The sequence below is a fragment of the Onychomys torridus genome, chromosome 22, assembly GCF_903995425.1.
Source record: "Onychomys torridus chromosome 22, mOncTor1.1, whole genome shotgun sequence".
Taxonomy (NCBI): Eukaryota; Metazoa; Chordata; class Mammalia; order Rodentia; family Cricetidae; genus Onychomys; species Onychomys torridus.
In genome coordinates, this window is record NC_050464.1 from 37,532,447 (window position 1) to 37,546,135 (window position 13,689).

General features: G+C 46.4%; 1 protein-coding gene across 1 annotated transcript; it reads right to left on the bottom strand.

The window, feature by feature from the left end:
• Positions 1-3,960: 3,960 nt before the first annotated feature.
• Positions 3,961-10,617, bottom strand: Pla2g1b (phospholipase A2 group IB). The gene is made up of 4 exons (XM_036171669.1): positions 10,446-10,617; positions 6,954-7,113; positions 5,368-5,495; positions 3,961-4,067 (listed from the first exon to the last, which is right to left on the bottom strand). The coding sequence occupies exons 1-4, from the start codon at positions 10,477-10,479 to the stop codon at positions 3,961-3,963; spliced, it is 429 nt and encodes a 142-aa protein (XP_036027562.1). The 5' UTR covers positions 10,480-10,617.
• Between the last annotated feature and the right edge of the window lie 3,072 nt (positions 10,618-13,689).

The following is a 13,689-nucleotide window of genomic DNA, read 5'->3' on the forward strand; positions in this document are numbered from 1 at the left end:
GTATGAATCTTAACAGGTCTTATTAATAAGAACAAACCTGAGGCCAGTTATTGCGGTAAATGCTGGAAGGTCAGAGAAGCAGAACAAGCCACAGCTACCTCAACTCGCCAGTTCCTCAGCTGATCTTGTTTCCTCAGACTGGAAGCCTCTGAGTCCTCATCCAGAATGAATCTCAGCTGAACTGTGCTGCTCCAAAGCCTAAAGGCATAACCAGCCAAATGCTTAACTAACTCTGGTGCCTGGTTTTCACACCTTATAAATCTTTCTACTTTCTGCGGTCACTCCCTAGGATTAAAGGCTGGATTTCTGGGATTAAAGGTGTGTGTCATCTTGCCTAGATGTTTCTAAAGTGTCCTTGAACTCAGAGATCCTGCTAGCTCTGCCTCCCAAGTGCTGGGATTAAAGGCGTGCACCACCACCGCCCAACTTCTGCTATGACTTGCTCTAAACCATTTTCTAGCCACCATTTCTGGCTCTGTTCTAGTGGCTGTCTGTTCTCTGACCCCAGATAAATTTATTAGGGTGCACAATATTGTGGGGAACACAATACCACCAGAGTAGAGCAAACTGAAGTCATCTGGCTTGCATGGGAAGTTGTCTATCTATTAGAGATAGGGAGTTGTCCTGTCACCCAGGCTAGCCTTAAACTCTGTAGGAACCCTCTGGCCTCAGCCTCCCAAGTGGTAACATTATAAAAGAACACCAGGCTAGACAGACTCATGAGGACTAAGTTCTATAGACATTGCCTTTTGCCTTGCTTGTCTTCTCATTTCTCACTGTCAGGACAGACAGCCACCACACTGTGAGCTGCCCTGTGCTCCCTGGGTTCAGGAGCTGTGAACACTCTCCAGTCAGCAGCCAGGGACAATCTGACCTCTTAGTTCAATAACCCAACAACCCAACCATCTCTTGAGTTTGAAAACTGCCCCACCCCTACACAAGCCTAGGTGAAACCCCAGCCTTAGCCAGCAGTGGGATTCATCACAGTTCCAGCTGAGACCTTGAGACAGAGAAGCAGCCAACACATGCTCATTGTTTTACACTGGAAGAATGAGAAGGAATGTGTTGTATGGCCATGCACAGCTCATAGACAAGGATAATGGTCAGATCATCATTGCAATGTCAGCATTTGACATAACAAACTGTCCATCACTGAGGAGCAGGTAAATAAGCCAGGATTCAGTCTGCAGTGGGATACAGGTCACCATTAAAGGAGAAGCCAGATACAGTGGAACACACACTGTGTAATCCCAGCACTCTAGGGCTGAGGCAGGTGAATATCTGAGTTGGAAGCTAGAATGATCTATAGAGTGAATTCCAGAACAGCCATCAATATTCAAAGAAACCCTGTCATGTAAAACGCTGAAGAAGAAAAAAAAGAAGAAGATTTGCAGCCCTAAACCAGAGCTTCAGGGGTGACCAGTGGGGCTGTGCACTGAAGACAAGGGAGACGGGGCGCTCAGAGGGGACAAGGGTCCTTCCTGTGAGCAGAGTGACCAGCAGAAGGAGTTTCATCCTGAGTGAGGGGAGGACTCAGTGACTTCTCTCTTTATACTTCTATATGTAATCCTAACACTTGGAAGGCTGAGGAAAGTTTTGGCTAGTTGGAGGACATCCTGAGCCAGAATTATATAATCCTGTAATAATAATAATAATAATAATAATAATAATAATAATAATAATAGCTGGAGAGATGGCTCTGCCATCTGGAGCACTTGTTGAGCTTGTGTGGGACCCAGGCTCAGGGCCAGCAGTCACTACTGCCTAAGACCCCAGTTCTGGAGGATCAGACAGACGCCTCCTCTGGCCTCTGTAGACACTGCTCACACACAGTTCACAGACACACGTGCAGGCAAAGTGCTCATGTACATAAAGGAAAAGTCAATATTTTTTAAAATGAAAAAACAATCACATTGGGAGGGCACCCTGGGCCCAAGGAAATGGGTGCCAGGGCGATATGACAGAGGCAGAGGGGCTTCATTGCTTGTGTAGGTGACTGTAGTGGACTGTCCTAACGAGTCATCTGAGTGGACATAGAGGGTAAAGGTGCTGGCTGTTGTGGACATGGAGTGAACAGGGAACCCCAACCCACAGGCTATTAGGCTGTAATGGGAACCCCAAACCAGAACTTCAGCGGTGACCAGCCAGCTGTGCATTGAAGACAAGGGAGATGGGGGCACTCAGAGGGGACAAGGGTCCTACCTGTGAGCAGAGTGACCAGCAGAAGCAGTTTCATCCTGAGTGAGGGGAGGACTCAGTGACCTCTCTTTATAGTCCTGTAGCTGTGCTCTGACAGTGTCCAGTCAGCACACGGGGCCTGTGACTACTGTGTGTGTACACAGAAGTAGAATATGTGCACCCTCACACACAGTCCCGACCTGCAGAGCTGCTGTAGATGGTGACAGAGCCTGAATCAGTGCTGTCACACAGGCACAGAGAAAGGGCTAGCTCAACACTCCAGCCAGCTCAAGTCAGTGACTGGCAAAGTTCCAAGTCCCTTTGCTGTGGATGCTCTGAGGTCATAAGAAGATCTAGACATTGCTCCTGGGTCTGAGGGATGCTGATAGTGATGTGTGGTCCCAGGCAGGAGGAGCTGGACCATGCAATCCTCCATGTTAACCGTATAAACTACATGCTAAGTCTGTCCCAAGAACTTGACACAGTCTGTGAGTTAGATCCAATTATAAATTCAATCTTTAATTAATTAACCAATTAATTAAAGTGTGTTAGTTGTGTGAAAGAGAAACAGAGGAAGAGACAGAGACAGAGAGACAGAGAGAGCACTTGTGTGCACATGTGGAGGTCAGAGAAGAACTCTGTGGAGTCAGGTCTCTTCTTCCTCCTTTAACTGGGTTCCAGGAATCAAACTCAGGGCAAGAGACTTGGATTGTAGGCTGCATCTTACTAAACTACAAACTTCATTTAAGAAGTGGAAATGTAGGCAGGTGGTGGTGCTGGTGGTTCTGGTGGTGCTGATGGTGGTGGTGGTGGTAGTGTTGGTGGTGCATGCCTTTAATGTCAACATTCAGGATGCAGGCAGGCGAATATCTGAGTTTGAGGCTATCCTGGTCTCACAGTGAATTCAAGGACAGCCAGAGATACACAAAGAAACACTGTATAAAAATTAAAATAAAATAAAATCTGCCAAAAATTAAAAAAGAAAGACAGACAACAGATGTCTGCCCAACAGATGTGTCCACAGGCCAACATGATGCAGGCAGTCCTTCAGCTGAGGCTCTCCCTACCCAGTGTGTGAAGCTTGCAATCAACCATTACAGGGGCTGGAGAGATGGTCAGCACTTAAGAGCACTTTCTGTTCCTCCTGAGGACAGGAGTTCATTTCTCAGCAACCACGTGGTGGCTGGTGAACAATGTCTGCTGGCCCAATGCCCTCTTGCCTCTGCCTTTGACCACCTGTCATGTACTCTGTAACTTAGCATCCTAGCACCTCTTTCTCCCCAACTACTCACCTTCTTTCCTGTATCTATCCCTGCTCATCTCTCCCCTCCTTCCCTTCTGTTTCTCTCTACCCACCTATGTGTCTCAGGCTGAGTTCTTATTTGTTGATGTTGTTGTTAGAGACAGGGTTTCTTTGTGTAATAGTTCTGCCTGTCCTGGAAGTCGATTTTTAGACCAGGTTGTCCTTGAACTCAAGAGATCTACCTGCCCCTGCCTCTGCCTCTGCCTCTGCGTCCCATGTGCTGGGATGGAAGGCATGGCCGGGCATATCATCCACTCTTCAAGGTGCTCCCCTAATGGCAATGTCTTTCCCATTAACCACAAGCTTCCAAGGCTACAGAACAATGTTCTCGGAGGATCTAGTTATGTTCAGTAGACAGAGAATACAATCACCACAGCGGAGCTCTTTCCATAGGTGCTTTATTAGAAGGCACAGTGAGTAGCGACCACAACCAGGCAGGTAGGGATGGTGTAGGCAGTAACTGAGGTGATAACTGAGGTCTAACACTTAATGCCTTTGTACTCCTTGTTGTATGGAGCCTTGGAGAAGCAGATGGCAGCCTCACGGTCACAGTTGCAGATGAAGGCCTCACAGGGCTTGTTTTTGTCTGAATAGAAACAAGAAAGGAGGTTGAGTGGAGCCCCTGAGTCTGTTCTGTACAATTTATAACCAAAAGAAACCGGTGCACCTTGCATCGGTGCAGACTCAGGGTTGAGAGACAGAGCACACAGAAGTCCATTGGGTTGTCCAAATTGCTGGAACACGCTTATAATAAAAACATTAGTTCTTCTGAGATGGCACAGTTGGTAAGGTGGTTGCCATACAATCATGAGGGCCTGACCTAGGATGCCCAGAGACCATCTAAAAAGCAAGGTATGGTTGGAGCATCTGTAACTCTATTAGGAAGTGGGGAGCATGTATCCCAAAAACTTATTGGTCATTCAGACAAGTTAAAGGTGAGCATCATGTTAGTGTGTGTGTATGTGTGTGTGTGTGAGAGAGAGAGAGACAGACAGACAGACAGACAGACAGACCCAGGCTCTAAGGACATGGTAGAGAGTGGCTGAAGAAGACACAGGATGCAAACTCATTTTTATACATAAAAAGAAATAAACATGGATATTTAATCCTAAAACCTAGAAAACTACAAATACCATTTATCATTTGTAAAAAAAATTATATTATTTAAGACAATCTTTGTGTGTCCACCTCCCAAGTGGTGGAATTACAGGTGTGCACCACCATACTTAATTCATGGGTTCTGAAGGTAGAACCCAGGGCTCTGAGCATGCTAGGCAAGCACTCTAGCAACTCATCTATATCCCCAGCCCTCTGAATCCTCACCTGTAAAATGGGAAGGATAAATCTTGCCCTGCATAGGTGTTTACTCCAGTGTCTGGCTTATGGCCAATGACGCAGCTCTCCATTGTTTAGTCAATATGGAATCAGTAGAACACAGCAGCTAACAGGAGAGGCTTTGGGCAGGCAGGATGGCTCAGGGAATAAAGGCACTTGCTGCCAAGTCTGAACCCAAGTTGCATCTCCAGGACTCACATGGTTGATGGAGAGAACAGACACGTTGTCCTAAGACCTCCACACCTGTGTTATGGCACAGAAATGCCTTCCCCAGAAATACATAAAATCTTAAAATGTTTTTTAAAAGAGGATTTGGAACGATCTGTGTTCCAGAACCAAATGTCATCACTTCTGAGCTGGGTGACCTTGGGCAAGTGGCCCTGCCTTCTCATCTTCCTCATCAGGGATGTCATCTATATAGTAGGGTATCTAGACATCAAATGAGACCAAGGCGATGCCTTCAAAATGGTGCCTGTCTCTGTCACTTACGTGTCTCTTTAAAATCCACCCAGAGCCAAGCAGAGTCCAGAGGTCCTGGAGTGTAAACCTACCACTGCAGGTGATCTCATTCCCGGAGCACGAATATGAGTATGTATTGGTGTAGGGGTTGTCTATGAGGAACTTGCAGCTTTCCAGCTTCTTCGCCCGATCATAGCAGTGGTCGTGAGTCTGGCAGCACCTGGAGAGAGGAAGGAGCAGCTGAGGGAGATGGACCCACAGGAGGTCAGTTCTTTTTCAAATCTGTTCATCTTTCTCACATGTTAGTATTACTAAACATGATGTTCCAGAAGAAATTGTCCTAAGGCTCGAGAATCTGTGATCTCTGTTAGCCTATATATATACATATATGTGTGTGTGTGTGTGTGTGTGTGTGTGTGTGTGTGTGTGTGTGTGTATAATTATTATTATTTATCTTTTGGTTTTTCAAAATAGGGTTTCTCCTTAACAGCCCTGGCTGCCCAGGAACTCATTCAATATTACCAGGCTGGCCTCGAATTCACAGAGATCCACCAGTGTCTGCCTCCTCAGTTCTGGGATTAAAGGCATGGGGAACCACCACCCAGCTATTAGGAAATATTGATTGAAAGCAATTTTTTGCTGAGTGTGGTGGGTACCGGTGGGTACCGGCCTTCAATCCCAGTACTTGCGATGCAGAGGCAGATGGATCAGTTGAAAATCATCCAGGGATATATAGTGAGACTTTGTCTTGAGAAAAAGTGATTTTTTTTTTTCTTTTTGGTTTTTCGAGACAGAGTTTCTCTGTGTAGCTTTGAGCCTTCCCTGGATCTCACTTGGTAGACCAGGCTTGGCCTCGAACTCACAAAGATCCGCCTGCCTCTGCCTCCCGAGTGCTTGGATTAGAGAAAAAGTGATTTTTTTTAAACAAAGCTCTAGGGACATAGTAAAATTATATATCCTGAAGTTTTGATGACTTTTTCAAGCCTAAGCTGACATTTCAATTGTGGCTGAGATGGTTGGCCATTCCCTAGTCTGACACTAGATGGCAGCATTGCCCACTATTTATATCTCAAACATTCTGCTTTCAGGGAAAGCAGATACAGGGTCCTGCTGGATTGATTTCTTTACATGACAAGAAGGGAAAATATATGCTGGGGATGGTGATACACGCCTTTAATCACAGCACTCAGGAGGCTGAGGCATGAGGATGTCTGAGTTCAAAGGCCAACATGGTCTCCAGAGAGAGTTCCAGGACAACTAGGGCTACGCAGAGAAACCCTATCTGGAAACACAAACAAAAAAAAATGATAGATAGATAGATAGATAGATAGATAGATAGATAGATAGATAGATAGATACATACATACATACATACATACATACATAGATAGATAGATACATAGATAGATAGATACATAGATAGATAGATGATGGACAGACGGACAGACAATACATACATACATACATACATACATACATACATATATACATACATGGATGGATGGATGATAGAGAGATAGGGAGATAGATAAATAGATAGATTTATAGGGAGATGGGATATATAATATATATATATATATATATATATATATATATATATATATATATATATATATCAGAGAGAGAGAGAGCCCTGCCCCCACACTCAGACACTCCAGTCCCCCACCTGATCACTCACCTGTCTAACTCGTCCACCGGAGTACCTGAGCCGCCCAAGCCACAGTAGCAACCATAGTTGTTGTACTCCTTCAGGGGATCACTCCCAGGGATGGTGCACTTGATCATATTGCGGAACTGCCACACAGCCCGAGGGCTGATGCTGTGTGCAGTAGTGCCTGCTGCAAGAATGCACAGCAACTCCATCAATCCCTCTCGGCTTTACCGGGGGTCTGATGCCTGATGCTAGCTTCCTCCTTGACTCCTACCAACTGCTGCAGGGGGAGAGCAGTGCGTAGAGGGGTGTGTGTGTGTGTGTGTGTGTGTGTGTGTGTGTGTGTGTGTGTGTGTGTGTTGCGCTCTTGCCCACACAGGGGTTCAAAAGCACAAACTTAGGGGCACTCATAAATATCATGCTACACATGAGGAGGTCAGAGCACAGCTTTAGGAAGTTTTCTCCCTCCACTATAGATCTTAGAGACCAAAGTCAAGTCACCAGGCCTGAACAGGAAGCTGTCTACCTATTTGAGACAGATCATTTCCCTGTAACCCAGGCTAGCCTCCAACTCTGTAGGAACTCTCTGGCATCTGCTTCCCGAGAGGTAGGATTATAAATTGAACTCCACTGTACTGGGCGGGGCTGTCTCCCCAGGATTAAGTTTTATAAATATTGCCTTTTGCCTTGCTTGCCTGCTCATTTCTCACTGTCAGGACAGACAGCCACCACACTGTGAGCTGCCCTGTGCTCCCTGTGTTGAGGAGCTGAGAACACTCTCAGTCAGCAGTCAGGGACAAAGTGACCTCTTACTTCAATAACCCAACAATCCAACCATCTCTTGAATTTGAAAGCTGCCCCGCCCCTACTCAAGCATAGGAGAAACCCCAGCCTTAGCCAGCAGTAGGATTCATCACAGTTATAGCTGAGACCTTGAGACAGAGAAGCAGCCAACACATGCTCATTGTTTTACACTGGGAGAATTAGAAGGAATGTGTTGTATGGCCATGCACAGCTCATAGACAAGGATAATGGTCAGATCATCATTGTAATGTCAGCATTTCACATACGAACTGTTCATCAACTGAGGAATAGGTAAATAAGCCAGGATTCAGTCTGCAAAGGGATACTTGGTCACCATTAAAATGAAGGATAAGCCAAGTACAGTGGAACACACACTGTGTAATCCCAGCACTCTGGAGGCTGAGGCAATAGGATCAGAAATTCAAGATTATCTTCGTCTACTAAGCAAGTTGAAAGCTTGCCTGGGTAATATGAGACCCTGTTCCAATCAATCAAGGCAAGACCTGGGGATTTCATCCGTTTGTATTGTGCTTGCCAAGCATGCAGGAAGCTCTGACTCCATCCGCAGCACCCGGTACACATCCCCCAAATCCCTGGAGGATCAGAATTGCAAGGTAATCATTGACGGAATGGTGCATAGAATCTCTAATGGTGCATAGAATGCCATGTGTTACTCTGCTTCACAAGAAAAAAATTGGAGAGGGAGGAGGAAGAGAAGACAGAGGCAGGGATGAAAAAACAGTGTGGTCCACGTCCCTCCCACACTCAGGATGTCACAACAGGAAGTCGATCAGCAGGTAGGTCCATGTTGAAGCTGGGTCAGTGTGGGTCAATTCTGTTTGTGTCCCTGGACCATTTTGGGGCTGTGTTCATAAACGCATAGAATGCCCCGGATTGCCCTCGGCCCCGGTGTCACCTCAACCTGCAGCTTCCCCCTTCCTAAGTCTGAGGCTCCACTTCACCTCCTCCTTCCCTCCATTTCCACCCCTGCCCAGGTCACCAATGGACAAGTGTCCAACACACTCGCCTCTTCTGTGATGTTCTCTTCAAGCTCGTGGACAGAACTTTTATTATTTATTTAATCTTTCAGGGTTTTTTTTAAGGGTTTGTCTATATAGTCCAGGATGGTCTTGATTCTCAATCCTCCTGCCTCGGACTCCTGAATGCTGGAATTATGGGCATGCACCAACCGCCATGCATAGGGAGTTGTGTCACCTTTTGAAAGGCTGGAGAGGGTTTGCTTCCCCATTAAAGAGGACCTTCCTGGCCGTACACCCGGGGGAGCCCCTCTGCTGTTACGTCTCTTCATGTTCTTTTGGCTTCCTAGTCCTTTGGTTTGTGTTTGTATTCATACATATGTGAACACGGACATGAGGGCCAGAGTTCAACATCTGGAGTCTTCTTAAACCCACCCTCTTATTTTTGAGACAGGGTCTCTCAATGAGCTTGCTGTTTGGCTAAGGTGGCTGTACCAGCAAGCCCCAGAGATCCTCCTATCTCCATTTCCCAAGTGTTGGGATTATGGGGGTGTGCCACTGCGGTGCCTGGCTTTTTCTGTGAGTGCTAGGCACCCTGCCTCGAGTTCATGCTGTCTCTTAGCATTTCCACCACCCTTCACACCTTCTGCTGGTGTGCTCCCTCCCTCTCTGTAGGACAGGAAGTTCTCAAGGGCGGGTCTCATGGTTTTCCTACTCCTTAGAGCCTATCATTGTGCCTAACACACAGTACAGTGTGTGTGTGTGTGTGTGTGTGTGTGTGTGTGTGTGAGAGAGAGAGAGAGAGAGAGAGAGAGAGAGAGAGAGAGAGAGAGAGTATGGGGCCAAAATATGTAAATGAATCAACAAGATAAGAATTGCAGACATATAGATGTGGTGACGCACGCCTTTAATCCCAGCACTCAGAGGTAGAGGCAGGCGGATCTCTGTGAGTTCGAGGCCAGCCTGGGCTACAGAGTGAGCCAGAGTGATTACACAGAGAAACTGTGCTAAAAACAAAAAGGAAAGGAAAGGAAGGAAGGAAGGAAGGAAGGAAGGAAGGAAGGAAGGGAGAGAGAATTGCAGACACAAGCCAGGCATGTATGTAATCCTAACACATGGGAGGCTGAGGCAAGTCTGGGCTAGGATGGTGAGTTGGAGGACATCCTCATCCCCATTGTAAGATTATATCAATAATGATGATGATGACCAGAGAGATGGCTCTGCAGTCAGGAGCACTTGTTGAATTTGCACAGGACTCAGGCTCAGTTCCAGCACCCACATGGCAGCTCACAACTGTCTAAGACCCTAGTTCTGGAGGATCAGACCCCTCCTCTGGCCTCTGTAGACACTGCTCTCACACAGTTCACAGACTCACATGCAAGCAAAACACTCAGACACATAAAATAAAAGTCAATTTTTTTTTAAAGAACAAGAAAAATCAAATCGCCAGGGCACCTTAGGGTCAGGTAAATTGGTGCCAGGGCTTATGGCAGAGGCAGAAGGGGCTTTCTCTGCCTGGGTCGGTGAATGTAGTGGATTCTTCTAAAGGGCCATCTGAGTTCAATCAGAGGCTAAAGGTGCCAGCTGTTGTCTACATGGGGATGAGGAGGGAACCCCAACCCAGAGGCTATTAGACCCCAAAGGGAACCCCAACACAGAACTTCAGGTGTGATCAACAGGGAGGCTGGGCATTGAAGAGAAGGGAGATATGGACACTCAGAGGGGACAAGGGTCCTACCTGTGAGCAGAGTGACCAGCAGAAGCAGTTTCATCTTGAGTGAGAGAGAGACTCAAGTGACTTCTCTATTTATAGTCAGGGCCCCACACTTTCACGATAAGGCTGTTTGCTTTGCTCTTAGGCACTCTGGACTGGCCTTGAGTCTATGGGGGAACGACCCAGAGGGATTTGCCTGTAAGAGATCACTGAAATCAACGTCATGGATTTGTGGCTGGCATTTCCTCACCAAGGAGATGGTTTCTGGAGCTTTCAGACCTTAGAGCCTTTTATTTTCATTTTTCTAGCCTTTTTGCCAAGTCTCAGGCTGTCCTGGAATTCACTAGTTATCTGAGGAAAACTTTGAACTTCTTTTTATTTTATTTTAATTTATAGACAGGGTTTCTAGCCCAGGCTGGTCTCAAACTTGCTATGGAGCTGAAGATGACCTTGAATTTCTTTTTTTTAAAGATTTATTTTATTTTTTAATTATGTGTGGCATGTGTGATTCAGATGCCACAAAAGCCAGAAGAAGGTGTCAGATTCTCTGGAGCTGGAGTGACAGGTAGCTGTGAGCCACCAACATAGCCGGGAATGGCCCTTGGTGCTGTGCAGCGGCACTACACTCTTAACCCGAAGCCCAACCTTGAACTTCTGACACTCCTGCCCTTTATCTCCAAGTTCTGAGGTGGCAGGCATGCCCCAGGCATGCCCCCAACCCCTGTGCCCAGTTTACATGGTGCTGGGGATTGAAACCAGGGCTTCATGCATGCTAGACAAGCACTCTATCTACTGACCTACATCCCCAGCCCTGACGGAGAATCTTGTTCCTCACCTCCATCCACTGGTCCTCAGTCTAGCTTCAAGGGACTGGGGCATCTCTCCTGTTGGACACCCATGAGAAGGACAAGGTGATATTGCTGCCCCTGTGTCTTGTAATGCTTGGGTTTGTGTGGGAGATGTCATGGCAAGGTTCTGTCACCCACCTTACAGATGAAGAAATGGGTTCAGAGAGCTGAAGTAATTTGCTGAAGGACACACAAATAGTAAACGGCAGAGCAAGGCCAGCTCAAGTTTAGATCTGCCAAATTCCAAGGCATACATCTTAATTTTTTTCCCCACTCCGTAAACATTGCTTTCCTTTCTCACTCCCCAGTGGAGGTTTGTGAGAACATTTTTGGAGATGTGGAGGTCTAAAGCCTTAGGTGTGACTAACAGAATGGCAAAGACTTTTAGTGGAGTTATAGCAAGTGTGTATGCGGCATTTCATTTTAGAAATATGTATTTGTTTGTTAGTTTAGTGTGTGTGTGTGTGTGTGTGTGTGTGTGTGTGTGTGTGTGTGTGTACATAGGCCATGGCGCACACGTAGAGGTCAGAGGGCAACTTAAAGGATTGGTTCTCTCTTTCCACCATGTGGGTTCCAGGGTCAAACTGAGGTAGTCAAGCTTGGTGGCTCCGAGTGTGTTTAGCCACTGAGCCTCCCTTCTAACCAGTCCCAATACATAACACTGGGGGCGGGGGGGGGGGGGGTGTCACAGTTCACATAACATGACATTAGCTGGTGTAAGTGTGCAAGTGGCATCGGGTGCTTACACTATGTTGTGCAACCATCACCTCTAAATAGTTTCAAAACATTTTCATCTCCCCAAGAAGAACCTTGTTCCTTCCCAACCCCTGACAACTACTAATGCTCCATGTGCCTCTGTGGCCTTCTCACTTCTGTGTCTTTCATACATGTTGAATATTCTTATTCAAATCCACAAGCTAGAGAGATGGCTCAGTGGTTAAGAGCATTGACTGCTCTTCCAGAGGACCCAGGTTCAGTTCCCAGCACCCACATGGCAGCTCACAACTGTCTGTAACTCCAGTCCCAGAGAATCTAATATCCTTTTCTGGATTCTAAGGGAGCCAGGGATGCACATAGTGTACATACATACATACATACATACATATATACATACATACATACACACAAAACACACAGACATAAATAAATTTTAAAAAACGAAAAATCCAAACTCCAGAGCATGGAATATTGATGCATGCCTTTAAACCCAGCACTTGGGAGGCAGAGGCGGGTAGATCTCTGAGTTTGAGGAAAGCCTGGTCTATAGAGTGAGTTCCAGGACAGCCAGGGCTACACAGAGAAACCCTGTCTCAGACAAAAACAAATACAAAACGTTGAGCACCAACGAACTTCACGCCACAGTTAGGAAATTCCACCCCATGTACAGGTTCCTGTCAAAATTCAGGTGCACTAAAAGTATAGTATCAAAGTACTTAAGACTCCCAGGTTAAGTGTTTGAGTATTTTTAGAACATACATGAATTTTTTTTTATTTATTGAAACAGGGTCCCTCTGTATAGACCTGGCTGTCCTAAAACTCACTCTGTAGACCAGGCTGGCCTCAAACTCACAAGAGATCCACCTGCCTCTGCCTCCCGAGTGCTGGGATTAAGGTCATGGGCCACCACTGCCCAGCCATGAATTTTATTTTTAGACTTAGGTTCCATACATAAAATCTCCTCTCTCTCTCTCTCTCTCTCTCTCTCTCTCTCTCTCTCTCTCTCTCTCTCTCACACACACACACACACACACACACACACACACACACACACTCAGAAGAAAAAGGTAAACACAAGAAAATAAAACAAGTGCCAGGCGGTGGTGGCACACGCCTTTAATCCCAGCACTCGGGAGGCAGAGGCAGGTGGATCTCTGTGAGTTCAAGGCCAGCCTGGTCTACAGAGTGAGATCCAGGAAAGGAGCAAAGCTACACAGAGAAACCTTGTCTCAAAAAACATAAATAAATAAATAAATAAATAAATAAATAAATAAATAAATAAATAAAACAAAACGAGTACAGTAGTATATGGTTGCAGTCCCAGCACTCAGGAGGCTGAGGCAGGAGAACTGAGAGTCCCGGGCTAGCCTGGGCTACAGAATCACTCTTGCTCCTCTAGCTGTGCTCTGACAGTGTCCAGTCAGCACACGAGCCTGTGACTACTGTGTGTGTACACAGAAGTAGAATATGTGCACCCTCACACACAGTCCCGACCTGCAGAGCTGCTGTAGGTGGTGACAGAGCCTGAATCAGTGCTGTCACCGAGGCACAGAGAAAGGGCTAGCTCAACACTCCAACCAGCTCAAGTCAGTGACTGGCAAAGGGCCAAGTCCCTTCGCTGTGGATGCTCTGACATTATAAGAAGATCTAGACATTGCCCCTGGGGTTAGGTCTGAGGGATGCAGATAGTGACATGTGGTCCC